The sequence below is a fragment of the Cyprinus carpio genome, chromosome B19, assembly GCF_018340385.1.
Source record: "Cyprinus carpio isolate SPL01 chromosome B19, ASM1834038v1, whole genome shotgun sequence".
Taxonomy (NCBI): Eukaryota; Metazoa; Chordata; class Actinopteri; order Cypriniformes; family Cyprinidae; genus Cyprinus; species Cyprinus carpio.
Genome location: NC_056615.1, coordinates 15,074,431 through 15,102,287, shown reverse-complemented (window position 1 = coordinate 15,102,287; position 27,857 = coordinate 15,074,431). Strand labels below are relative to the sequence as shown.

Below are 27,857 nucleotides of genomic sequence, written 5' to 3'. Positions count from 1 at the left end.
TGTTTATATAAAAGGGTTTTTATTTAATTAATGTGTTGTTTTTACAAGTAGGTAACAGTGGAGCAGTTCACTTTCAAGGGGCAAAGGAAGTCTCTTTAAAACTGGTCCAGAAAGACACGCAAGGAAAGCACGTCAATTACACATTCACACAAAGAGGACCATTCTGCATGTAGAAAACCCAACAATAAGAAGCCCTTTAACAAATACAATATTATCAAATTTCAAAACTATACAAGATACCACAACTGAACTAATACAATTACTATAGAATTACAGAGTTAAACTACAGAGATGCAGAATGTGTAGATTATGGCTTTTATCATGTTTAGAACTCTACACATCATGAGATGGCATAATCTGTCAAAATGGCTGAGGGCTTAAAAAAAAAAAAAGAAAAAAAAGTTTGATTTTTTTTTTTTTTTTTTTTTTCACGAAAGAAGTGCCCTCCAGCTCAGGTTTCACAAGCCTCACCCTAATGTCACTATCACTGAACAGATCTGAAAGCATAATCTCTACCCATATCCATATTAAACTATGAAACAAGGACATATTCTACCTATACTGTTAGGAAGACAGTGGGGTCATAGCCATATTGCAGAAGACATACAGTTGAAATCAATATGGCAGAAATCAAATCTCTGCCACTACACATTGATCCTTCCAGCACTGTAGTAAAGAGACCCAAACTCTGTTAACAAAACAGCAATACATATATTTTGGACGGTAAATTATGAAGCTTAAATCTGAAGTTTATTATTTGATTGCTGAATTAAACCAGTCGGAGAACTTGATCAAAGTATGGCATGAGATGAAGGGAAGTGGAAGGACTAGGTGTTGGTGTGTGGCGGCTCATCTCCTTCATTGTGGATGGTGGTGTCGGGAGCTCCGTGGACGGACAGCCTCAGTCCGCACTGACCTGCGTGGTGACCTGCCCGTCAGCCGTCTGGTTGGTGGACTGAATGAACATGGGCTGGGTCAGTTCCTGTCCTGCCGGCATCGTCACCTGCTGGATCTGATACAACTGCTGTAGAGTCACAGGAAGAAAGGGAGGGACATGTGTTAATGAAGTGATAAATATCTGCATTGAAACTGTAGCTGTGGTAATAAGGCTAACAGAAAGTTTGGTGGGTTAAGACAGAAGAGCATGTCATTACAACACAGAATAGTATTATAAAACACTGTCTTCTATAATAGAATATAATATTTTAATACAACATGTATTTTAAAATTTTGATGCTAAATGCAAAAGTTTGGGGTCAGTAACTTTTGCTGAAATAAATTCATACTTTTATTCAGCAATTATGCATTCAATTGATCAAAAGTGAGCGTAAAGAACAATTTCTATTTCAAATATATGCTGTTCTTTTTAACTTGCTATTCATCACAGAATCCTGAAAAAAAAAAAAAAAAAAACATATCTCAGTAGAATTATTTCTGAGGGATCATGTGACACTGAAGTCCGGAGTAATGAAGCTGAATATTCACATATTCACAAACATTATTATTTGAGACAATAGGTTAATATAATAATATTAACATTTAATTGTAATACAATTTTACTGTTTTACTCTATATTTCATCAAATTAATGCAGCCATGAACATAAGATATTTTTCTCTTACTGACCCCAAACTTTTGAACAGTAGTGTGTGTGTGTGTGTGTGTGTGTTTGCATGTGTGTGTGTGTGTGTGTGTGTTTGCGTATATAAAAGCCTTAAAAGCCAAAAAAAAAAAGAAAGAAAAAAGAGAAAAAAATGTAATTACCTGCCCATCAGTAAACTGGCTAAACTGTTGCTGACCCTGTTGTACTTCCGTCTGTGAAATCTGTGAAAGAACAATTCAACAAAATGATACCCATCAATTTAATTCATTTCATCAAATGAAGGAAATGTATTTTATGTGAAATAAAAAAAAACATCTCCACCATTAGTCACCAAAAAAAAAAGTTTTTTTTTTTTAAAGTATCCCTAAGTTGTGCCCATTAATTGAGCTAATATTGTTAACCATGTAAGATGATGATTTACCTGCTGAGTGTTTGCTGCAAGCGTCTGTATTTGTCCTTGAACAACCTGTGTTCCTGAGACAGGCTGAGCCAAGCGAATATACTGCAGCTGGCCGGTGTTGAGCTGCACCTGCAGGACACCACAAGGGGGCAATGAGGAGCACACATCATTACCTCCAACTTACAAGCACGTTTGCCTGATCTTCATATAGCGCAGGTGTTCTGCCTTCCCTGTTACCCATTTATAATCCTTTTGAAAGTCCAAATGACAAAAAAAAAAAAAAAGGAGTTACATCTTCTCTCCTAGGTTCTTACCGGAATCTGCTGGATCTCTCCCGTGTTGGTGATGATCTGCTGCATAACCTGCATGGTCTGTCCAGCCGACTGTGCTGCCTGCGCCTGAGCCTGCCCCTGTGCAGCGGCCTGCACGATCTGCACCTGCTGGCCTTCGCCCACCTGCATGGTCACCGGAGCGCTCTGAAAGAGGAAGGATAAAAGTCATGAGGGTGGGACTGCGGATTCAAATTGACACACAAGTTGCGTGTCAATCTGGTGTGTGCCTTTCAAGTCTCTTTCAGCACGAATGCTGGAATAGACCAAGTAGCATTAGCATTACAGCTCACTGGGAAGGCCTCCAAAAGAAAGTGAAACTGAAGACGTTTTGAGGAAAGGGGAGAGATGCAAGACTGTCACCCTGGGCCTCTCGTGTTGAACGGTGAAACCTAGGCGCTGACTGCAGAGGTGTGACAGATGATCTCTCCTCTTCAGGAACTGACACCCGATAGGCGACAGCAATTTATTAAGCAGCACAACTTTATCTGGCCCGAGACCTGCAGTGACCTCATGTAGCATCAAGTAGAGGGCATAGGAATTACAGATTTTGCCCTGTGTGAATAATATCTGCTCCTCTTTTTGGTTTTTGGTAGGAGAAAATGGTGACTTCTGCATTCAGTTAACCACTTAGCTAATCTAACATATCAGACACAATACCGTTCAACTGTGTTCACTGTGATTTTTAATGTTTTTGAGGTTTTCTTTCTCAATAAGACAGCATTTAGTTGATTAAAAATACAGTGAAAACATTATGAAATGTTCTTCCAATTTAAAACAACTTTTCTATTTAAATATATTTAAAAATGATATTTATTCTTGTGATGGCGAAGCTGAATGTCCATAATATTGATATAAACTTCTGCAAAAAGCTGTTTTCATATATAATAAGTTTTCTCGTTCCAAAATGTTATAAGGTTCCTTTTGAAGTCTCACTTTCAGTAACCACAAGATTGAAGCTCAAATCAATAAACACAAGGTCTGTGGTCACATTGCACAATAGAGAAAAATTCCTATTGACTACTGCTAAGACCATATTACAAGATCTAAACGGACTAAACTATAAAACAACAGTACTTTTTTCTATTTGAATATAGATAGTTGACTTGATCAGTCCAGCAGAGAGACATGCTGTACTGTTAAACAACTTTATTAAATTTTTATGACCTCATATGAATGTCAAAGACAATTCAAAACCCTGCTACCAGCAACTTAATAATAATAATAATAATAATAATAATATTATATATATATATATATATATATATATATATATATATATATATATATATATATATATATATATATATATATATATATATATATATATATAACACACATATTAGTACAATTCATACAGCCAATAATAGGACTGACCTTAACGCACATTTTTGCTGCATTGTTTAATGTATAGTAGGCCTATATGATACAGGGATATTTTTGCTGATGTATTGTGCTTTGAAAGGCAGTCCTTCTTTAACTGTCTTGAAAGAAAGCCATGAAAAAGCTCCTTTGTGTTTCAAAGAAGGACTTTTGGTGGAAAAATAGGGGCCATTTTGAGGGGTTGGAGGTGTTTACCGTGATAGGGGTCGCCTGTGATTGAGCAACCTGCACCTGCTGCAGCTGCTGCATGGTGGTTCCTTGCAATACCTGAGGAAGAGGAGGAAATAATGCGAGAAAGAGAGAGTGAACTTGACAACACAAGCAAGCACATGCAAAGCACATTCATCAATGTCATATAAAAAGCAACAAAAAAAGCCAGAAATAGTGTAAAGGAATGAAAGCATGATGTGTCACATGTAGTATGAACAGACACCATATCCACAATTTTGCAATGACATAAAACATGCATAAAGCTTTTAAAAATAAATGAACAACTCTTGAGTTCACACCAAGCCTGAAATATCACACTGCAATAATATATTTACAATTTATAATTTACAAATAACATATAATATTAACGAGGGAAAAATTCTGCATTGGATTGAGTGTGAATAATTGTGTGAATATTGGATACTTTGTGTCACTCTGTAGTTTCAGATTTGGTGTGAACAGGCATTAATTGAAGCAGAGTTTGAATCAGCAGTGGAGATAAAGCATCCGTTACAACAGTTGAGTAAAATAATGGCAGTTTATGGAAGATCTGCATTTGGGAAAATGACTGCATATAGTGGCACAAACAGCAGTGAGCAGACAGGGAGAGGAAGCTAAACCGACTCTCTGTCCTCAGGTATGAAGATAAAACCCCACTAACAATACATTTTTACTTAAAGAGTAAACAGAAGCGAGCTTGAGCAGAGCCCTTGAAGGAACAGGTCACAATCTGAAAAATGTGTTGTCAGAATTGTTCAGTAAACATGTGGTTGCTTTTTCCTGTGCATACATTTTCTGCACCACTATTTTTCTCTCACCTTTCCTACATCACTACTGTTCAAATGTCTGAGGTCTGTAAGAATCTTTTAGTGTTTTTGAAAGAGGTCTCTTACGCTCCCCAAGGATGCATTTATTTTATAAAACATTCAGCAACATTGTAATATTGTTAAGCAGTATTACAATTAAAAAAAAAATCTATTTGAATATATTTTAAAATGTAATTTATTCCTGTGATGGCAAAACTGAATCTTTAATCTCATGATTCTTCAGAAATCATGTTTGCACTAAAATACTTAAGATAAAAAAAATACTATATTAATATAGATTTTTTTTCAGGATTCTTTGATTAATAGAAAAACAGTACTTCTTTGTAATAGAAATCCAACATTACAAAAATCTGTACTGTAACCTTCGATTAATTTAATTTTTTTTATTTAAATTTGAATCCTTGCCGAATGACAGTATTATTCATTAAAGGGTTCATATGACGTTGCTAAAAAGAACATTATTTTGTGTATTTGGTGTAATGAAATGTGTTTATGCGGTTTAAGGTTCAAAAAACACATTATTTTCCACATACCATACATTATTGTTTCTCCTCTATGCCCCGCCTTCTGAAACACGTCATTTTTTTACAAAGGTCATCGGTCTGAAAAGCGAGGTGTGCTCTGAATGGCCAGCTATCCAGTGCTTTGTGATTGGCTGAATGCCTCAAGCTTGTGATGGAAATGTTACACCCTTGTCATACTGTGATGTGACTCAGGATCAGGAAACAGTCATCCATAAAATGTGCTGCACACATCTAAATATTTGGGTTCAACCGTTCTGGAACAGTGTTGTAAATACAACTTAACCACTGATTTCTAGTTGTGTCCTCTTTTGGAAGGCCAAACCAAGTATTCTCGCTTTCACATTGAAACAGCGTCTCCACAACATGGCAATGGCGGGAACAGCAAGAATCAAAGTTACGCCTTCTTTCTTTGCATGAACATCTGGGCGGCGTTATGCAAATCTTCCCACATTGTGATGTAGACATGTAGGGGGCGTGTTTAAACAAGGCGTTTTAGGAGGGCGTGGACAAGTCTTAAATTTTATATAGAATACCTCTTTGGGTTTGAAACTTTAGTCTTTGCAACTTTAAGGATCTTATCTATTCATGAACAGCTTGTAACACTCCAAAGAGAAAGAAAAACGTGAAATCGCATCATATGATCCCTTTAAAAAAAAAAAACTACAAATCAGCATAAAGTGAAAAAGATGAAAAAAAAAACTAATCTGTTGCACAGTGGAGTTCACATAATCCAAATTTGCTTAATAGATTAGTGACCAAGAAATTGTCCATAAACATGAATATTTTTCTTGATTTTACAATCAAAATGTTTTGGTTTTACATTTTTCAACATTTTAAAACTTTATTTTCAGGTTGAAATTAGATTTTGAATCTCATTTCATTTTGGCCTGACATTTTTAAACCCCACTGTATATAGGGCCTTTCGCACCACCGCAACCTTTTCATAATACCAGAACTAATTGTGGAACTACCCACTTTTTGACGTTTTTGCACCGCAGGAACTGGATGTGATTTTAGTACCGGACTGCCTTTTTCAAGAACCAAATTAGCTCTTACTCCGGAGCAGGGTCTAACCAGCACAACTGGTACTACCCGTGATGCAAGTAGACATTGCCTGGCCAAACGCGTACGAAAACGCCCTCACCCGCCATGATTTAAAACAGCATGAAAACATACTGTAAACATTGTGTCAACTTATTTTGTAAGTATGGAGAACAGCAATAGATGAATGGACACTGAAGTGCAGGCACTTGTAGCTAAATGTTGCACTGCTAGTTGTCGTTGGAGATTGTCCCAGTACTTTAGTACGGTATATTTAGTTCTGGACCTAAAGCGGTGTGAAAGGCCCTTATATTTGTCCCAAGTGCTCTCTAAGGTGATTGCAGCACAGTTTTGCCCAAGTCTGACAGGTCAGCAAACTGCAGCTTGCTGAAGCAGCACTGATCTTTAGAGAGAGAACGAGGTTCACCACAGAGAAGAAGAGTGAGAAAGTGAAAAAGATCCTCACACTGGTGGAATTAAACCAGTATAACCTAATAAAATCAAAAGTTAAATTATACAAAAACAAAAAAGAGAGGCATGGAGAGGACAGTTGTGTTAATGCTAAGACTCTGGACATATATCACACGAGAGAGTGACTGGACTCTCTACCATTCACCTGATAGCAACGTGTGAATGACACCTCTGGGCTTTCAACCTTCACCAATCATGTTTCAAATGATCCTGTAATGGGCTGATCAAAGTAATCCGGGCTCAAGTGTTGTGTGAGTGAGTAGGTATGATAAAGTTTCAGCCTTTTGTCCGTCAGACCGTAGTATAATATACACTAGGGTTATTAAAAGGGCAAACAGTGTCCTCCAGATGCCAGTTTTCTTTCCTGTATTGACATATTTCCTATTAAAACAGGAAGTTTGGGTGGGACAATCAAAAAAGTAGCCAGTTTCTTTTAAAAAGTCACTAGGCTTTAGCTACATTATAGCCATTATATCATGATTTGCATGGTATCATATATGTGCTGTTTTTCCTGGGTAAATTTGTGTGCTTATTAAATGTTAATGTTAGCTGGGTCCAAAATCACATGCTCTCTGAAAAGGCAGGTACTTTGCGACTGCTAAAAAATATATAGTATGAATGTTGTGTTGTATGAATGCACTCGACATACTATATTCGGCATGATGTCATTGTCATGTGACCTATCAGTGTCCATCAGATGTGTACTTCGGTCAACATTTCGCCTAATGTTTTATGAATACAGTGAAATCGGACACACTACTCTGTTCACATACTGTTTTCCACCTACTATATGGAAGCAAATTATGCAATTTCGGATTGAGTCTCAAAGCTAGACTCCATATATACGTTCTTGGGTTTGTGTTGAGTGTGTGATGATTACCTGGCCCTGTTGGGGCTGAGCGATGATAATCTGTCCGGGCTGTAGTGTGGTGGCGGTGGGAGCAGCCACCTGCTGGCCTTGCTGTTGACCTTGGACCTGCACCGTGCTGGGCTGCTGCGCCAGAGTGAAGTAATACTGGACCGGCTCAGACGGGGCGACGGCCTGACGCACTTCCTCCTACACAGACAGGCACAATTATAGCGAAAGGTATACTTTATATTGCAGTACACTTCAACAGGATATTCATAAATGCAAGAGAGCATCCAACAATCCCATAAACACACACAGATGAAATCAAGAGTTCATAAGGCCTATCTGCTGGTTACATCTCCATAAATTATTTTCGCTCTGAAACACTAGCGGCAGGATGAGGATAAATTACTTCTAGGCAAAACAAGAGCGAGTAATGCAATCTTTTAGCTGGACAGAAACGAGACCTTAAGCTGCAGTCTGTGGCCTGAACTCCCACACGCAACCGCAGCGTAATGGCAGGCAATCAGCTGTGCTATTCTGACAGCAGGGATACCCAAACGTTTGTACCCAGAAGTGCATCTTTAGATTTCGCCTCCATCCATTCCTGAAGATTTATTTGTGACAAAGAGAGTAAACATCCCTCTCCCAGCTTGGTGATGTCACAGCTGAGAGTGTAGGATGTTTACACACCTGGTCACACACACACACAAAAACGCCACAGGACCATAAAGCCATTGGGTCGAACAAAGAGGGTGGTTTAGCTGAGCTAGAAGGGCTCGGATCATTGGATATACTGGGTAAATTCCTTCTTTCTACATGTGCTGACTATTCACACTGTGGCATTTCAAGTTGCTTTGGTTTTGTTTTTTAAGTCTCTGGCATTCCTGAAAGAATTAAAGTTCAGTTTAAGGAATGTTTGTTTTGTTGTATTGATTTCCAAAGCTTTTAGGAAATTTTGGATATGTATATACTTTCTACTCGCTCTATCTAGGTAAAACCATTAAAACACATAAACTAGAAAAATTATCAAAAGTATAAATACATATATTTATATCTCGAAGAACAGACTCTTTATGTTGCTAATGCGCTCTACAAAAGCATCCGAGGGTGTGACATTTCATTTATTTCATTAATTTCATGTAGTGTGTCTCTTATATCAACTGAAAGAATAAAAATGGCTGGTAAAGCATCTGAGTGGCTGGTATAATCTGTGATTGGCAGGGTTAGAAATTCTTCTTTTAGCCCATCAATCACAGTTCTGCTGCCATTGCTGTGACACATAACCACACATGGTTGTTTTTGGAGTCAGGCACTTGGTGCTACGGCAGCGTTCGTAAAATAGACATGATTAAATATGATGTCTGGTTGTGCAGAGATAGGGGAAGCAGGGTGCTGCAAACATCCGACTGAAAGCCTTCACAAACCCAACACCCAGCTTCCAGTCAAGGATGTTTACAGCGCCCCCAGGCCGCCAAAGACAACACAGCACCATCTCTTTTTCACACATGCTGAAGAAAAAAAAACAACAACAACTGTATGACGATGATCAATTTTGACAGCTTGAAGCTCCTCTCTTTTCCGCACCTGTCGTTTTGGAGGCTTGAGGTCATCGCGGGGGACGATGTCAATGAGGAAGTCAAACTGATCAAACTTAGTGATGGCCATGGCGATGTCATTTCTCTGGAAAACAGAAAATAAGACCAGACAGTCAAAAACAAATCAGACTAAAACATCACATGTAACACATAGTCACAGGAATAGCGTTGACATACAGAACCCAAAAAAGGATGATGCTCAAAATAAAATTGTGCAGCAATATTTGATAATACAATATGATAATATTTCCCACTCACTACATCAAATGTTCTTAGTGTACAGTGACACGATCTCACCCCACAGACCATCTACTAGTGGTATTTTCCACAGGATATTGGCCTCAAAGACCACCCATTGTCCCCCTCCAGATCAGCAGCTATTTTTAGCAGCATGATTAATATCTGGTGGTAAAGGGTCACATCCATGCAGTTGTTCCATTGACGAATGTTGTCGTGGCGACACCGATTGGCGTGATGCCTTCACAATGGAACTGTGGGCCAGCTGCAAGCTCACACGCTGAGCGCTAATACAATCTACATATTAAAGAGACAAACTAACAGTCATTTCAGCTTTGTTCAGTGACAAACCTGTTGCTGAACACTATGTTGGTAAAAGGCTATGCTGACATGGGCTGCTACATTGACTAATGAACTGTTTTTATATAATAGGTTTTTATGATATGATATGATCATAAGCTATATATATAATACAAGCTGTTCATATATTTTACATATTTATAGATTTAATTATTTAAAAAATGTTTTTAAAGGTTTACTCCACTGCAAAATGAAAATTTTGTTATTAATCATTTACCCCCATGTCGTTCCAAACCTGTAAAAGCTTTGTTCGTCTTCGGAACACAATTAAAGATATTTTGGATGAAAACAGGGAGGCTTGAGACTGTGCCACAGACTGCCAAGTAAATAACAGTGTCAAGGTCCAGGAAAGTATGAAAAGCATTGTCAGAATAGTCCATCTGCCATCAGTTATTCAACCGTAATGTTATGAAGCGATGAGAATACTTTTTGTACACGAAGAAAACAAAAATAATGACTTTATTCAATAATTCCTCTCCTCTGTGTCTCTCCAAATCAAGAAGAAGAGCGTTAGCCGTCTGCGTACTGCTCAGATTTGTCAAAATGTTGCAACGTGGATTTGGAGAGACATAGAGGAGAGGAATTGTTGAATAAAGTCGTTATTTTTGTTTTCTTTGTGTACAAAAAGTATTCTTGTCGTTTCATAACATTACGGTTGAATCACTGATGGCAGATGGAGTATTCTGACGATGCTTTTCATACTTTCCGGGACCTTGACACTGTTATCATTATTATTAATTTTCAATCCAAGCATTAAGGGACCACTTTTTGAGTATCATTCAGGGTTCAGAACAGTGTTTTACAGCCCAGAGAGGCAAAATCATGGAAAAAAAGTAAGTGGGTCATGGGAGATGTACTTTTAGACTCTACGCTACAGTAACAGAGATAAGCCCTGGGGGGGGGGGCTGGGTTCTTCTCATAAACAGACAAGCTGTGTCATGACTCCAGCACATGTAGTATTAGGAGAGACCATTTTTGTTTTATCTTCTTTGGCATAATGATTTGGGGTTGGACATATTCATATGGAGAACAGGGGCCACAAAGGTTTAGACTGGTCTTACAAGTTAGTCATCTATTTTTTTCTTTAAGAAAGGTCATATTTTTTTCTTTTTCTTCAATTCAGTTACTTAAAAAAAAAAAAAAAGCAAAAGCATAGAGTGTAAAAAAACATAGATTAGTCTAAGTTAAATCCAAAAATGAGACTGATTTCTTTTTATTGGTTAATTGCTAGTTAACTGTCTTAACACATAGGTTGAGTTTATGCAACTGGCTCCAGAAGGTAATAGGAACAATGGCTAAAGTTGCAGTTAGCAAAATTTTAGCAAAATTTTACAGGCAAAAAATGACCATTTTCAATAGTGTAGCGATGTATAAAGCACGGCTCACACAGAAGTGATTTTCAAATCGAGCAGATTTCTGTTGGTGAACGCAGTGGGTTCACATGACCAACTTGAACATGAGTGCATGGGAATATTGTTGACGAAGTAAAAATCCAGTTTGTAGTTATTACTATTGAAATAAAGGGATCTTGCCTATTTCGTTTATTTGTTGGTTTGTGTTTAATGCCATGCTAGCTTCTGTGGCTATTCTCATGGTGAGAAAAATGTATAGCTAAATTATATCAGGTTTTTACAATTAACTTTCACTAAAAACTCTAAAAACACATTTGGTTGGGATGATTTCGCCTATGAAACTTCGCCAAACAACAGTAAATGTGACTGCACCTTAACATTATACTCCAAATATGTTTGAAAGTACTAAACATTGACAAGTGATCTACAAATGTAACTCTACCATCAAATTCACTGAAAATAAGGCAAAATTATTATTTTTGGACAGAGATGGTGGAGTCAAGAAACATGTGGTGGGTGAAATAAGGAAATAAACCAAAGCTCATATTAAATTGAGACTGAGCTACTATACATATGAAGATCACTGGACACATGGTTTAGCGGGTAGTGGTCTGAAATACAGGGTGGCACTTTTGTGGAGGTGACCCCTATTTAAAACCAGCTCAGGGTCATTTCCTGATCCCACCCACCATCTTCTCTCTATTGTTTCCGGTCTCCTTTACCATCTCTGTCCAAAAAAATAGGAACAAACACAAAAAAGATGATTTTGTCACAGAGGAGACTGGTTCATCTCAGCTGGCTAGGGCGAGGGGTCAAAGGGAAGTTGGGAATGAACATGACTGACCTGTAGTGTGCGCCGCTTGTTGTCCTCAGTGTGAATCCAGGCTCTGAGAGTGAGCTCTGTGATGAAGATCTGTGCCGCTTTGGCAAACAGCACCGGTGCCTCGGCACTGATCATCTACAGAGGATTACCAAAGCAAGTGAATACAGGGGAAATAAAAGAACAACATACAATCATATCCGGACACTCACTACGCCCATGCCCATCATGTTTTGGCCTGCCGTCAGATGGAAATAATATGAGTGGCCTAAGAGGCTACGTCAAGACCTGACCCAGGTTCTTACCCATGCCGCTGCTCCTGAGCTCTTAATTGCCTTGGCTTTTCTCTCTTCCCACTCTAAGCTGTAGGCTATTTTAAGCATCTGGACAACACCCTGACCTGATGCCTGCTTCCCACGCGGCTAAGGCTGTGTGGGAAGACCATGCCCTGTGGCATCTACAACATATCAATATCTTTGTAGCACGAAAGAAAGGAGGAGATATCGGTCTGCTTTAGGGTTAATCCAGCTCATTATAAAGGGTTAAACCATCAAGCAAATACACCAAACCTTATGTCTAGTCGTTTTATTTCTCTCACTCTATGAAACTGCACTACAAGGGCATTAGTGTGTGTTACTGCCACTTAATACTTGGCTCACAGCACGCTTGAAATGACCTCTAGCTCTTTCGGCAGTGCTGATGCCATTTTCTCATTTATACTTGAAAGTCTGTTTATATGCATGTTGCTTTGTTAAAGGATCTAGCAAATAGAGTAAATATTGGTAATACACTGAACTGAGGTTGTTATGAGAGAAGTTCTTTTTAGTTCTCGGAAAATGTCTATTCAATGTTTACACACTACCCAGTATCAGGCTGTTTCACTGAAAATGGCCAGATGACTCAGTTGGATCTAATAGTTTCTCAATTCACAATGCTCAGAAAATGTTCCAGAAACTGTTTTTGTAGTGGTTCAAAAATCAAACCACACTGCAGCTGAAGCCACTGAAAATATTAGCTTTTCATTTGGAGAAGACCACAAAACATTCAATTTTGATTTGAAGCCTTAAAAATCCACTAGAAAACCCAAACTTTATAATCATGCTGTCATTAATGGCAGTTTGTGAATCATATTTGGATTATTTAATTTGTAAGTGCTGAAGAAAATATCTTTGCTTGGGTGTAGTGGAAGGTTGTGAGCATGTCGATATATGGTTGCTAGCGTGCTCTGATGGTTTCTAGGAGACTTCTGGGTCATTCTAGGTATAAAGCAAAAGGATTCCAAAGTAGTGACGCACAAAAATATATATATTTTTTTTTCACTGAAGCCAAAATTATAGATTTTATTTAGCCAAAAACCAAAACCAAAAATAAAGCTTTGGTAACTAAATTCAGGTAAAAAAGCAACTGAACTTGGTATGCTGTTCAAAGTGTCATGTCCTCACGACAGAGGTCATAAACTAACATTAGTCATAGTAAAAAGTTCTTTGGTCACCTATAAATATTTCATATTTTTCATATCGCTACTCTAGAATAATTTTTGGTCATGGTGATGTATGTCTAGACTGCTGACATGTTTACCTGTTGTAGCTTATCAACTTTGTGTGCACAAAATCGTTGCTGACACTGTCACGACACGCACACAGACAGGTAGATCCAAAAGCAGTGTGTTTATTGGGGTGATCCAAAATCAGAAAACATCCAGGCAAAGGTCAAAATCCAGGTAATCCGTCCAAAACAAGAAACATAGACAACATCCAGAAACACGAGAAACCAGGGAACCAGGAAAACACAGGGTGACATTCAACAAGGACTCCGTGACAATGACAGAACAACCGGGGTATTTATACACAGGGAAATGACAATGCTAACGGGGAATTGGCTGAGTGCAATGATTGATAACCACGGACAGCTGAGTGCAATGAGCAGTGATGAAACAGACAAGACTATGGGAAATGCAGTTCTAAAGTGGGGTGACGATAAGGGGAAGTGAGACCTCTAGTGGCCACCCAGGGAGACACAGAACAGACACCGTGACACTACCCCCCCTCTAAGGAGCAGCTTCCAGATGCTCCTCAGAACAAAAATAACCAAAAAAAAAAACAAAGAGACCAGGAGGGAGGTGGACTGGTGGATGCAGAACAGGGGGAGGGATGGCGGGCCAGGCCCGTGTAGGGGAACTGGGACCGGCAGCGATGGCTCCCCTGGTAGCCCAGGTGGCTCGGTCAGATCAGGTGGCCATGGTGGGCCCGAAAGTTCAGGGGACCACGAGGGACCAGGCAGTTCAGGTGGCCACGGTGGACCCGAAAGTTCAGGGGACCACGAGGGGCCAGGCAGTTCAGGTGGCCACGGTGGATCAGTCCATTCTCGTTGTGCAGACGGCCAGGGAGGAATTCGCCATTTGAGTGACCCGAACGGAACCTGCCAATCGGGGAGCCAGTAAGGAGCGGGCTGTGGCGATGGCCCGGTCACGGCATTGGGAACGGCATCGGGAACGGCCTCAGACAAGGGCACCGCCTCGGGAACGGCCTTGGACACGGGTATCGCCTCCGGAACCATCTCGGGCACCGCCTTGGGAATGGCATCGGACAAGGACACTGCCTCGGGAACGACCTCGGCATCGGGCACCGCCTCGGGAACGGTCTCAGGAACGGCCTCAGGAATGGCCTCAGGAACGGCATTGGACAAGGACCCCGCCTCGGGAACGACCTCGGCATCGGGCACCGCCTCGGGAATGGCCTCGGGAACGGCATCGGACAAGGACACCGCCTCGGGAATGACCTCGGCATCGGGCACCGCCTCGGGAATGGCCTCAGGAACGGCATCGGACCAGGACACCGCCTCGGGAACGACCTCGGCATCGGGCACCGCCTCGGGAACGGTCTCAGGAACGGCCTCGGGAATGGCATCGGACAAGGACACCGCCTCGGGAACGACCTCGGCATCGGGCACCGCCTCGGGAACGGTCTCAGGAACGGCATCGGACAAGGACCCCGCCTCGGGAACGACCTCGGCATCGGGCACCGCCTCGGGAATGGCCTCAGGAACGGCATCGGACAAGGACACCGCCTCGGGAACGACCTCGGCATCGGGCACCGCCTCGGGAATGGCCTCGGGAACGGCATCGGACAAGGACACCGCCTCGGGAACGACCTCGGCATCGGGCACCGCCTTGGGAACGGTCTCAGGAACGGCCTCAGGAATGGCCTCGGGAACGGCATTGGACAAGGACACCGCCTCGGGAACGCCCTCGGGCACGACCTCGGGCTCCGCCTCGGGCTCGGCATCGGGCACCGCCTCAGGAACGGCATCGGACAAGGACACCGCCTCGGGAACGACCTCGGCATCGGGCACCGCCTCGGGAACGGTCTCAGGAACGGCATCGGTCACCGCCTCGGCATCGGGAACAACATCGGGCACCGCCTCGACCTCCGGAACAGCCTCGGTCTCGGGCATTACATCGGGAACCGTCTCTGGCACCGTCTCTGGCACGGCATCGGGCACCGCCTCACCGCCTCGGCCTCGGGCACCGCCTCGGGAACCGCCTCGACCACCTTCTTGGGCACCGCCTCGGTCATTGCATCGGGGACCGCCTCGGGAACCGCATCGGGCACCGCCTCGGCCTCGGGCACCGCCTCGGCATCGGGCACCGCCTCGGCATCGGACATTGCGTCGGGAACCGCCTCGGCCACCGCCTCGGCATCGGGCACCGCCTCGGCATCGGGCACCGCCTCGGCATCGGGCACCGCCTCGGCATCGGACGTTGCATCGGGAACCGCCTCGACCACCGCATCAGGCACCGCCTCGGCCACCGCCTCGGCATCGGGCACCGCCTCGGCATCGGGCACCGCCTCGGCATCGGGCACTGCCTCGGCATCGGGCACCGCCTCGGTCATTGCATCGGAGACCGCCTCGGGAACCGCATCGGGAACCGCCTCGGGCACCGCCTCGGCAACGGGCACCGCCTCGGCCTCGGGCACCGCCTCGGCATCGGACATTGCATCGGGAACCGCCTCGGCCACCGCATCAGGCACCGCCTCGGCATCGGGCACCGCCTCGGCCACCGCATCGGCATCAGGCACCGCCTCGGGAACCTCGGGCACGTCCACCTGGACGACAGCGGCCTGCTCGGGAACGTCCTCCTGGACGGCAGCGGCCCGCTCTGGAACGTCCTCCTGGACGGCAGCGGCCTGCTCGAGACCCCCCTCCGGGCTTTGAGGAACGGCTGACGCCTGTCTCCTCCTCCTCCGCCCTCTATGATGGCGAGCCGGTGGCTCCTTGACGGAAGACTCAGGCGTTGAGTCAACCATCCTGTGCTGTGGCGCTGGGCTGGCGGCCATCTTGTGCTGTGGCGCTGGGCTGGCGGCCATCTTGTGCTGTGGCGCTGGGCTGGCGGCCATCTTGTGCTGTGGCGCTGGGCTGGCGGCCATCTTGTGCTGTGGCGCTGGGCTGGCGGCCATCTTGTGCTGTGGCGCTGGCTCAGCAGACGTGACGTGAACACTCCTGGGAACCTCTGGGATCTTGTTCAACCTGGAGAAGTAATTCAAAAATGTCTCCGTGGCCATCTTGGACAGTGGCGCTGGGCTGGCGGCCGTCTGGCCTCGTGGCGTGGGACTGGTGACCACCTTGTGCTGTGGCGCTGAGCTGGCGTCCATCTTGCCTCGTGGCGCTGGCCCTGGCAGTGGCATCATGGGCAGTGGCGCCACCATGGCGGACCTGCGCTTCTTCTCCCCTCTCCGTCCGCCATGGTGAGACAGTGGCTCTGATCCATCCCACACGAGCCCCGGATCGAAGGGGGGCCATGGTTGAGAGCGATGCTGAGCCTCCTCACGACCACTCACTCCTCTGCGACCTCCCCGGGTCCCACGAAAAATGACCAGGCGGGTTCCCTCAAACTCCATCCTTCTCTCCCGCTCGATGGCTGGGGGAGAGAAACCCCAAAAAACATACCGCTGGATCTAGGCATGACGGAGTCCTTCTGTCACGACACGCACACAGACAGGTAGATCCAAAAGCAGTGTGTTTATTGGGGTGATCCAAAATCAGAAAACATCCAGGCAAAGGTCAAAATCCAGGTAATCCGTCCAAAACAAGAAACATAGACAACATCCAGAAACACGAGAAACCAGGGAACCAGGAAAACACAGGGTGACATTCAACAAGGACTCCGTGACAATGACAGAACAACCGGGGTATTTATACACAGGGAAATGACAATGCTAACGGGGAATTGGCTGAGTGCAATGATTGATAACCACGGACAGCTGAGTGCAATGAGCAGTGATGAAACAGACAAGACTATGGGAAATGCAGTTCTAAAGTGGGGTGACGATAAGGGGAAGTGAGACCTCTAGTGGCCACCCAGGGAGACACAGAACAGACACCGTGACAGACACAAACTGAATTTCCATTAAAGATTACAGCAAAACTTTTGCGATATTTTATAAATGTCGCAAAACAACAACAACAACAACAAATTGTAAAATGACAGCATTTCTATTAACACTTAATTTTTTCCTCTTGTGATAAGTCACGGTGATGGATGTGGAGCTGTAGGAGTGTATCTTTAGCGAAGCAGCGCTGAGAGCATTAATGGCAAGGAAAACTTCTTATACTTGAGAGCAGCTACGTATGAGCTATTTCTTAGAAGTTATAGTATCTTGGGATTTGTACGTATGCCAGGTGACCTGTAAATGCTCATGTGATCGTAAAACCTTTTTTGTGATATATGGGAGTTTTTGAAAAATTCATGCATTTCCACTGGGAGTATTTTCAATTTGCAATTTCAATTTGCACAATTTGAAAGGTAATGGAAAAGCAGCTACACTCAAAATGCATCATCAGAGATGTGCTCACTGTTCTGGATGAAACTAACAATAACATTATTTTTGTTACTTTTAGTTGTGGAAATTCTGATAAATCACCACCCCATATGGTCCCTAGAAATGGCTCTGCGCCCTACATCAAAATCTATGGGATTTTTTGGCTGCCTTATTTTGGCAGGTGAGTAAGATCACTTAAGATGCATCATACTTATCCTCAAGCCATGATTTGATTGATGTCTATAGAACAAACGGTGTAGAACATACATAACTTCAATACTTATGGGTAAGGATTTGAAAAAAAAAAAAAAAAAAAAAAAAAACCCTTTAAGTAGGAGTAATAGTAATAGTGAAGCTTGCCACAGCAAACCTCACTAATTATTGACACAACTGGCCACATGATGTACAGCCGTCAACCGCTGGGTTGCTGCTTTTTCAAGAATCAAAGAGAGGAAGTGCGCTGCCATAAGCTTAGAGAGACTGTGTTGATTCAGCACAGCTGCTCTTACCTTCACATCCTCATCCAGTTTCATAATTTTCTTGATGCGAGCAAGAGGAAGCTCTTGCACACGGAAATCTTCTGAAACAGTGCGAGAGTGCATTAGAGGAGAACTCATAAAAACATTAAGAATTCCCATTAATAAACAGTGGTAGACTCTTGTTGAGATACTACATTGTTGACTACAATTTTCTATTAAAGACTTTTTTGGTTTTGTTTTGAAAAAGGCAGTGTTTATACTGTATTCAAGTGAGAAAGCAGATAAAAAGCTAGAAGAAACCCGTACCACGGTAAGATTCCTAATTTCTTCCATCACTCTGGGCCAAAAGGACTGTAAGTTCTGCTGGGCATCGCTGCCGCCTGCTCCAAATGAGTCTGCAGACATCTCCAGATCTGCTAGGAGATAAAGAGGGAGAGAAAACACGACAAGTCAGGGTTAATGTTCACATACAAGCCTCATAATTGACAAACTTCTTGAGCTATGAGATTATAAACTACAATAAACCACATTATACACTGTTTAGTTTGGGATGAAAAAGTCTGAATAATTGTGTGTGATAGCTGTGTGTTACTACAGTAAATGTCTGGTGCAACTGTCGATGGTGCGATTGGTCAACTCAGCCATGTGTAAACTACCCCAGGAATCCATATGTGAAAAACCCGAAGAACAAAGTCCTCCTTCGTGCCAGTGACCTGAAGCCTGGAGTGCACATCTGGATACCCAAATAGATTTGGAACAGAACCAAATGTGCTGTTCTGACAGTATGGCTCGGCACTGACGCAATGGAGACAAACCAAACACAAACTAACGCAAACCTAAAATGCAATAGGAGCAAAGCTGGCAGGTTACTATGGCATGTGAGGAATTCTGCAGGCAGCCTGCCTGAGCTTGCGCCGCCACGGACTCTACAAAGCACCTTTCTCTGGAAGAAAACACAGGACCAGAAATAGCAGGGTGGGGTGCCACCGGAGCAGGAGGAAGGCAGTAAAAAAGGACTCGGACTCGTGCAGTTCAGCCATAATCCAATAACAAGACAAAGTGCCAAGGGCTTAATGGAGGGGGAGCAGTCAGACTGCCGAGCAGCCTCACTATGTGGGTCAATCGCAGGAGCAACACAGTGAAACGTGCGTGATTACTGGCAAAAAGCGGTGACCTGCTTTCATCTCTGTCTCCTCTTCTGTATATCGAAGGATTAGGATGGTTACAAACACCCTGTGACAGTAAAAATCATGTTTACTGTCACATTCTTTATTTGCCTCCAAAATAATGATGATCAGTAGCATTAGACAAGCACAATACAAATCAATGGGTCATGTGACTCCGCTGTCGATAAGCTCTAAATCATTTCAGGCTTGAGTGAAACAGTCAACTGTCAGTCAAATTCATTATGCGCATGCCTTATAATAAGAAAAACGCTGGAGGTCATTGGCGGCTGCTCTGCTGCTGTGAAGCAACAGCATCAGGTGTAGATCTTATGACGGTCTACTGCCGTACATCTGTGAGTGTGAATGTGCCAGCTCCGGCCTGATAAGAAATGATCATTTAACGTCTCAAGTAAGACCATTAAGAAAACCAGCTGGATAATTAGCAGGCGATAACAGCGGCAATTACTGTCATGGACCTGGGAAATTGTGAGGCAAATTAAATGAGATAACACGCCATTAAAGGAGACATAAATAGGTTAAATCAAAGCTTGCTTAGAACAGCTGCTTGAGTGGGAGCTATTTTTGACTGCTTTAACCAGATTGAGACCCACGACCTGTGATGGGAAAAGCGAGGCCTCTGGTTTAGCATTGTGGGTAGAATCCTTGTTCTTTTGAGGTTATGTTTTGTGTTGTGTTAAAGCAAAATAATAATTAACACGGGCTACTTTCAAATATTAACAAGCTAGATACAGTGAAGCAACTGTTAAAACATAATTTTTGCCCATGATTTGCATCAAAATACAGCATTTAGCCGTTTTTTCCCCCCTAATTTCTTGACATTTTTGACTATGTATCCAAAAATATCACAATATTTTAATTCAGAAGTAAAAAACATGTTCATCATAGAAGATGTGTATTCAAATTAATTCCATTTTAAGCAATTTTAATTATATTAATTTACAGTAAATAAGTAGATATTATTAAAAGTGTCATGTCATTATTGACCCAACTGCAACCATAATGGAACTACATCACAATATAATTCACACTGACTTAAGGGCGGACACAAAAAGGTAAGTGATGCTCATGCACGTGCTTCAACTCTCAGTTACGATCGTCCTTCAGCAAGTCAGAACGCAACGGTGGTGTAGGATTTCTCCTGACCTGTTCAGTTGCCTTGACTGGCAATGACCGCTGGTGCTCTGTGTCTCAGAAAGTCAATGCTGCTAGCAGAGGCTTAATCAGCAAGAACACCACTGACAGCCTGGCTTTCGCCGTGCAGGAGGACTGCAGCAAAGGAGCGCTCAAATGTTTCAATGTGATCGGGGACGAGCAGCTCTCAAACACTTGAGATATCGCAAATTACCCCCTTGACAAGAGATGAGTTAAGATGTTCGTGCAGCAGATATTTAATGACAGGGCTTGAATTTCTGCGCGGGACTGCGCATAATTCTACTGATTCCCGCAGTTTCTGCGCTTGTAACGCGGGAAATTCCCGCAAATACTTAAACGCGAAAGCCGCTTGCGACAGATGAAGGAATGTATCATTTGCTTTCGAGTCTTACAGTTTTAAACATCCAAGTGCTCAATTCAGTACTTCCGCGCTCTGTGACTGTGAGACCTTTTGTGTGAGCTGCCTCACACCCAAAGCGCGCGTAGAGACGCATCTGAGAGCGCGCGCCTTTGCGCGTAAACGGCCAAATACATACAAAAATATGTCAAAGTGCTTGTCTTGAGTATTCATGTAAACAGTCGATTTATACTAAACATAGTCGGTATACAGGCTATTAAGTTAATATAAACATTTGAGAAAAAAACTTGTGTAACAGTTTGATCCGTGCATGAGGTCTTAGAGACAAAAACCTAAATAAACCTGCTGCTGTCTGTCATTAATGTTTATTTATACATCAAAGACTAACCAGTGTTATTTTAAAGTTAAATAGATTATTCTGTTTCTGTGGTATTTCTGTACCTGAATATTACCGTTAAACCTACCTGAAAAACTTAAAGCACAGTTAATTTCAGTTGTATCTTGTTATTGTATTTGTCTGTGCCATTGCTTGTCATTAAATCTTCAATTCAGAGTTTGAAAGTTTTTTCTCACAATATAAATATGAATCAACAACATTATAAATTGTAAAACACACATACACTGGGTGACGAAACATTTAGTTTGGATGATTGTGGTTTAAAAATATGTAAAAAAATAAATAAAAATAATAATACCGTAACTCCCTCCCTCAAATTAAAAATATCCCCCCATAAGAGCCACCTAAAGGGGGAATTCCCTCCCCCCCATTTTCCAAAATGAAATTCAGGCCCTGAATGGTTAGAGAAAGTGTGGCCTGAGGCCTCCAAGGAGGAGTCATCATAAGTGGAGGAAGTGCTGTGACACAAACACAACAGAAGAACTGCACAAACAGTAACTACTGGTAAAACAATTGCCTTTTATTTTAAGGTTTGGGCTGTTTCCTAAGCTGCAGATATAAATTTAGGACAATTCTTCCTCATGCTGGAGAGATTCAAATCAGCTGTGCTGATAAGACAAAACTAGGGTTGTGGATGTCAGCTGTTTTGTTGACTTGAGATCCAAGCTACTTCTCAAACATGAAGCCCTCCTCTAGAATGAGCCCAATTTTAACAGCCAGGAATTAAAAAGCTACAAAACAATCAACTTTATTTCAAAGTCTGCTTTTTAGTTTGACAGGCCTATATTGAACTTAACCCCAGAACTGCTTGCCATTTGAGAAGAAACAGCTTTCAACTGGAGATACTGTTAAAATTTAATACTTATCGCTACATCCTGTCATACATCTCCATTTTGCTCACACCCCTCATTTCCAGCATACCTCTCTGACATAGTTTAGGAATACTAAACGATGCATACCAAACGATGAATGCACATAGAGGTAATTCAATTTTATCTGACACCAGAGCATTCAGAGAGAAAAAAAAATGTTCAAGAACAGGTTAAGAAAATAATGGAAGGGGAAAGACACTTTCAGAACTTTTAAATATATTTAGTTAATCTTTATAGTTTGATTTTAGTCAGACTAAAACAACGTGTATTCTTAAAAAGTCATCTAAACACATTGCTCAGACTGAAATCAAACCAGTCAGGGTTTTGCAAAGTCATACAGACTCAGGTAATGAGGCTGTGTATATACACATTAACTGTACTACAATTTATGTGATAAGAATTTAAATCTTCAAATGATCATTCACACATTGTGTCATGTACAACCTGCTTATAACACTGACAACTCTTTTTAATGCATATTATGCACTTTCACATATAGTAATATGCAAAAACTATGTCATATATATAACTATGCAAAAACCTGTGTATAACTGTGCAATGTAAGAATACTTACTCTTTTTATTATACAACATACATAAAACTCTTTATAACATGCTACTTAAGACCCTGAACCAAAACCAGCCCAAATAATTAAAAGTACAGAACACAGACAACACAAGATGTTTTCTGTGATCATTCTGTCATACAGAAAGGCCACATTTCTACATTCTGGACTTATTAACTACCCAAACATTCACACAGAAAGGCCAGCTGGTAAAAGAAAAAGAAAAAAAATTAACAAAGCCTGCTGCGGTTGCTGGTTAATCAATGACCCAGGCACCCGGCATAGTGCAATTACAAATTAACCGACAAATAGCCGTGCTTGTTTTGCTCTAATGTTCGGAGCAAAAAAAAATAATAATAGGGGCCGGACAATACCGCCACTCTGATCTGTGTCTTATCTCATGGATCAGTTCATTCCAAAGTTGCCCTTGGTTCGGCCTCGCGTCAACTCCAGGAAGCCATCCCTGAACTCTCAAGGTCATTTGGTAGTAAGCAGAAAGGGAGAAAAAAACTGTTTAGGGGGAGGGAGAGAATGAGAGCGAGGGATATACTATAGCACAACAAGAAAGAAAACGGAGACAGGTTTTTCAACTTTCACTGCAGCAACTTGGCGACCCTACTGAGTGTAATGATGCCGTCCCTAGAGAAGCATGATGGTGAATGGCCCCCTCTTGTCTGTGCGCCCCTGAGGGATGCACTGTCCTCTTGGTCTCACACTCTCCCTACTGACGGATCGAATGCAGGAGCCGCTCTCACATTCCTGTGACCTTCATCCACTGATGGGCCCGTTAGCAACGGCAAGGTGCGACGACATGTCAACGCCAGCACCAGAAAGCTAACGCCAAACTTTAAAGGTTCTGCGCTGACATTTCAAAAGAACCTTAAGCGCAAAACCCCGGGAACAAGAGGGAATGTGCAAAATCCTTAGTCAGGTGTGACATTTTACCCTTGGACATACATCTTTGCAAACTGGTGCAGTAAGGAGCTAAAATTATATTAAAATCTTAACCGAAAACATCAAGCTGAGACGCAGCAGTCAAGGCTCTACCTAGAGTTATTTTTAGTAACTCCTTTCCCCAAAAGGACCTTAATACCATCACTAATGGAAACTTTCTAGTACACGAGCGAAAAAGAGACTTTAATCTGACTGGATTCCGTGACGAGGCATCGTGTGAGGACAGCCGTCTGTACATGATGAACTAGGGGGCTAAGAGTCCCCATATAAACCTCAATCCACGATGGTCACGTAGAGCCCACATCCAAACTGTCCTATGCTCTGCCTCACTGTCACGAGAGTGTAAACAAGCCATGAAACTGGGCCCTGAAAGGTGAACCGAGACAAGCGGTCCTATGCAGCCAGGGTCATCATCTCTATCTGTCTCTGTTAAGCATCACAGATGTACCAGAGATACACAACAGCACGGGACCATCGAGAGGTCCAAAGTCAAACTCAATGAACTGAACTTAGAGGTCAACTGCGATCAAAGAGTATGCCATGCAGATCAACAATGGAAAGTTAAAATGCCGTATGCAAAACTAGAGAAATTTCCAGCTAGTTAATGTTTACATCATGTCAAACATTGGTAGTCGGGTTAAGGACTTCAAAATGAACAGGACAGGAAACACAAAGAAGTACACTTAGATTTCAAGCAAGGGGAAAAGTAGAGGACGAAAGGAGGAGGAGAAAAGCGCAGCGGAGGACAGAGGAAGCATCCCATTACGGCAGCGTGAGAGAGAGAGAGAGCTTTTCCATCTGATTGCAGTTGTAAGTCACACTTACCCCGTGCCCTTCATATGCCGCGCTGTGGACGGTGGAGAACAGGAGGACATCTCGAAAGTCTCCTTAACTGTCTTTAGTCCACAGGCTCTGTCCCAGGAGGAGACAAAAGGCTGTGTGGGACAGACGATCTGCTTCTGCGTTCAAAGCCCCGAGCCGAGGGGAGCCCGATCACCTACCGCCCCCCTGATCCAACCCCTCCCCCTTCCACTAGCCCATCTTCTTGAGCTACCCCCCTTCCCCCCTTTCCTAAACACACAACCCCCTCCCATTACTCCCCTGTCTGAGTCCCCTGAAGCCGCCTGGAGCCTGGAGTTGGCCTCTGCCTGGCAACCCTACTGTTTGTCTTTCAGCTGACCCCTGCCTCGGCACGAGTGACCGGAAAAACAGGCGAGAAAAGTGAGGGAGAGGTGGAGAAAAAGGGAAGGATGAAAAGAAATAAAAGTGTGAGAGCAATGCAGAGCAGTAGAACAAGTCGGGACAAAAATCTCCTGACTGCTCTCCCTTTAACACTCGACTGTAATCAATCTAGCTTGCTAAACGATACTCTCGGCCCGCCTATCTCCGAGATCCCACCCCCTCGCTGGATTCTTCAAATGAGCCCGAGTCGGTCTCTGCTGCTATTGGCCTAGCCAGCCGTCTCTAGGACGTGTCACCCCCCTCCTCCCTGCTTACCCTTTCTACTCCGCCCCCTTCACAGACACTCAACTTCCTGTTTTAAGTTACCTTGAGCATCAAGATAGGGGTCAGGGAATGAAAAGAATGAGAGAGAAAAAAAACAACCAGACAAAAGCAGCAGAAAGTTGCACAGAGGATGCAGGGAGGGTGGAGGATCGTCTCGGTTTGCAAGCCTCTGAAAATCTGTCCCCTGCAGACCGTCTTCTCTACTGTGGCTGGAAGGAGCTGGACTGAACAACTGACTTCTCAAACAACTGTCCCTTGCTTATTTACAATGTCAAACTAAATGTCTCTTAAGCCCGCCCCTCGGAGGAGCGGAGTGGCCGGCCGTGCAGTGATGCAAATGAGCCCATGAAAAGTGATTGGCTTAGGGTGGTCTCATAGAGGGTGCCGCATGCTGTAGCCGCATGATTTAAAGTGGAAAGTCACTCAGGTCAGACTTGCAGTCTCATTTGAGTGCAAGAACATGCAAGCAGTGCAGCACATGAAACTTGAGCTCAACGTTAGTTGTGTCCTAAATGAATATAAAGTTGACCTGAAGGGTCTTGTTAAATGGTTTAGCTTCTAATAAGTGTTACCATACAGCACAATGTCATGTGTCTGAAAATTATGCTTTTAACTTTTAATTCAATTATTATTAATCATACAACAATCATACAAATGGTACAGCCACATTTACCACTGTTAAGCTAATTCGCATTTAATTTTCACCAGAAATCCAATAATTTCAAATAAGAATCGATGCAATCTTTTATTTTGATTGAAGTCACTTCTGCTTAAGATGAATCTATCGACATACTATCATCAGTAGACTTTTTTGCCCACAAAATTTTGCTAATGCAATCACACCTTTACTTGTGGATCTGTTGAATCATACATCATCACTTGATTCTTTATTAGTCTCTTTATTTCCAGAAACTTCATGTCACTACATGCAAACCGGCCTACGCACCTTCCACCCAAAACTAGTCAATGCACAGCAGATTTAAGAATTCATTTTTTTTTTATAAGAGCCAACTCTTTGTTGAGACATCCAGTGAGGTCAGACACTTGACTTTTTCGCTTATGTGAGAGATGAACATCAAAATAAGGGCTAAGCTTCACACAGTATAGATAAAAACCAAAACGACAACTGCAGCACAATGCTTCCTGCACTTTGTTGTTGATAAAATACATCTGGAAAGCAGGTCAATTATTTACAGCAACAGTGCTGAAAGTTTATGGCAACAGTTGCTATGAATGCCATCATTATTTTTGTAAAATCAAGGTCAATAAGCAATGATTTTGCTTTAAAACTCTCACTGATGAATCGTGGGTAAATGCAATAGTGAGTCCGTGTGCTACGAATTGACCTGGTACATTAAAACCATGTTAATTACGTCTTAAATTACAGCTTTTACTAAATAGAATAATTATGACGTTAGTATTATGTTTTCGATTTTCATTCATAGGTGACGAATTAGAAGCGTATTTGTTTATGCAATGAAAACGGTGACACCACAACGGCACATTTTGCAAAATGAAAATACAGGGAATAAATTCCATCGCGAATAAATTATACACACGGACAGGTTTTTCTTAAACCTCCGATAAATCGTAATAAACATATATTGATACAAATTACAGATGCACGACAGCGCATTTGCAGGCTACCGGGGGACATGCTAACCGAAACCATGCAAACATTCACTATGTGTGTGTGTGTTTATGTAACACTGTTATAGATCAAACCCAGTGTCCGATTTATTTTTTATTGTGAGAATGATTTACATCCCAAAACGTCAGTCGGTAAGATTGTATGGACAGATAAGGACTATAAAAAGAGCGACATAAAGGTAGAGACAGTGCTCGCTACGTTAGCAGGCCGCATTGACTGTGAATCCCGTAAAAATGGGAGAAGTGAAATGATGGTTTTGGAAGGCTTTAAGCGAGATTTCCTAAAATATTTGTAAAGCGGTGTAAAGACAGTCTAACCAATAAAGACTACGTTTGGATCTGTCCTTCAGACCAATCAAACCTCGGACTAGATTCCACCAATCAAGGTTTCTAAGGGTTCTGGTAGTTAAGAAACTGCAACCATTTAGGCTCAAAATGAACCAATGAGCCAATAGAAGTCCTTTACGCCAGAGAGCCAAAATGGCGAACTAGGTCCAACAGTTTCCTGACCGCCTCCATTCCTTTCCACTAGCCACCAATAAGCGCTTCAGAGAGCGAGGAGGGAAATGGCGCCTATGTTCATCCTCCAAAACAATCGTCCATTGGATGAAAACTTTTATTGGACCACGAGCTCAAACCGACACCCGCTTCATCCAAGCCAAGCTGTAGATAGCAACCGAACAGTAAAACAGCAAAGTATATAATTTTTATACTCACTTTACGTGCTGAAATAGTAGTGTAGTCCGGCTCGTCGCAATATTAAATTTATTTCAGGCTGGTACAGGAACCAAGATGGCCGATGATTTGACAACTTTTTTTTTAAACCGGAAGAAGCGTTTCGTTGTGACGTATTCGCCATTAGCGCCATTGAATGCGGTCGTTCTTCAGTTCAGAAAGAGTTCGAGCTGTTCAGC

At 42.6% G+C, this 27,857-nt stretch overlaps 1 protein-coding gene across 5 annotated transcripts; it reads right to left on the bottom strand.

Moving 5' to 3' along the window:
• On the bottom strand, positions 1-27,807 carry nfyc (nuclear transcription factor Y, gamma). Of its 5 annotated transcripts, none has more exons than XM_042745049.1 (11): positions 27,661-27,807; positions 18,609-18,718; positions 18,333-18,401; positions 12,029-12,142; positions 9,225-9,320; positions 7,668-7,844; positions 3,910-3,981; positions 2,317-2,478; positions 2,024-2,131; positions 1,764-1,823; positions 1-1,024 (listed from the first exon to the last, which is right to left on the bottom strand). In XM_042745049.1, exons 2-11 carry the CDS (start codon positions 18,705-18,707, stop codon positions 902-904), a joined length of 1,080 nt encoding a protein of 359 aa, XP_042600983.1. In that variant the 5' UTR covers positions 18,708-18,718; positions 27,661-27,807; the 3' UTR covers positions 1-901. The 5 variants fall into 5 exon arrangements, with proteins under 5 accessions (XP_042600983.1, XP_042600986.1, XP_042600985.1 ...); XM_042745052.1 differs by having other exon boundaries at positions 18,609-18,715; XM_042745051.1 differs by lacking the exon at positions 27,661-27,807 and adding an exon at positions 24,613-24,787.
• Positions 27,808-27,857: the final 50 nt, after the last annotated feature.

Bases quoted from the DNA above. Each gene is read 5' to 3' on its own strand.
- nfyc (XM_042745049.1), bottom strand. From the start codon at position 18,707: ATGTCTGCAGACTCATTTGGAGCAGGCGGCAGCGATGCCCAGCAGAAC. The intron at 9,321-12,028 runs GTCAGTCATGTT...TCTGTTTTCCAG, and splicing joins ACAAGCGGCGCACACTACAG to AGAAATGACATCGCCATGGC. The intron at 2,479-3,909 runs GTAAACACCTCC...TTCCTCTTTCAG, and splicing joins CACAGGCGACCCCTATCACG to AGCGCTCCGGTGACCATGCA.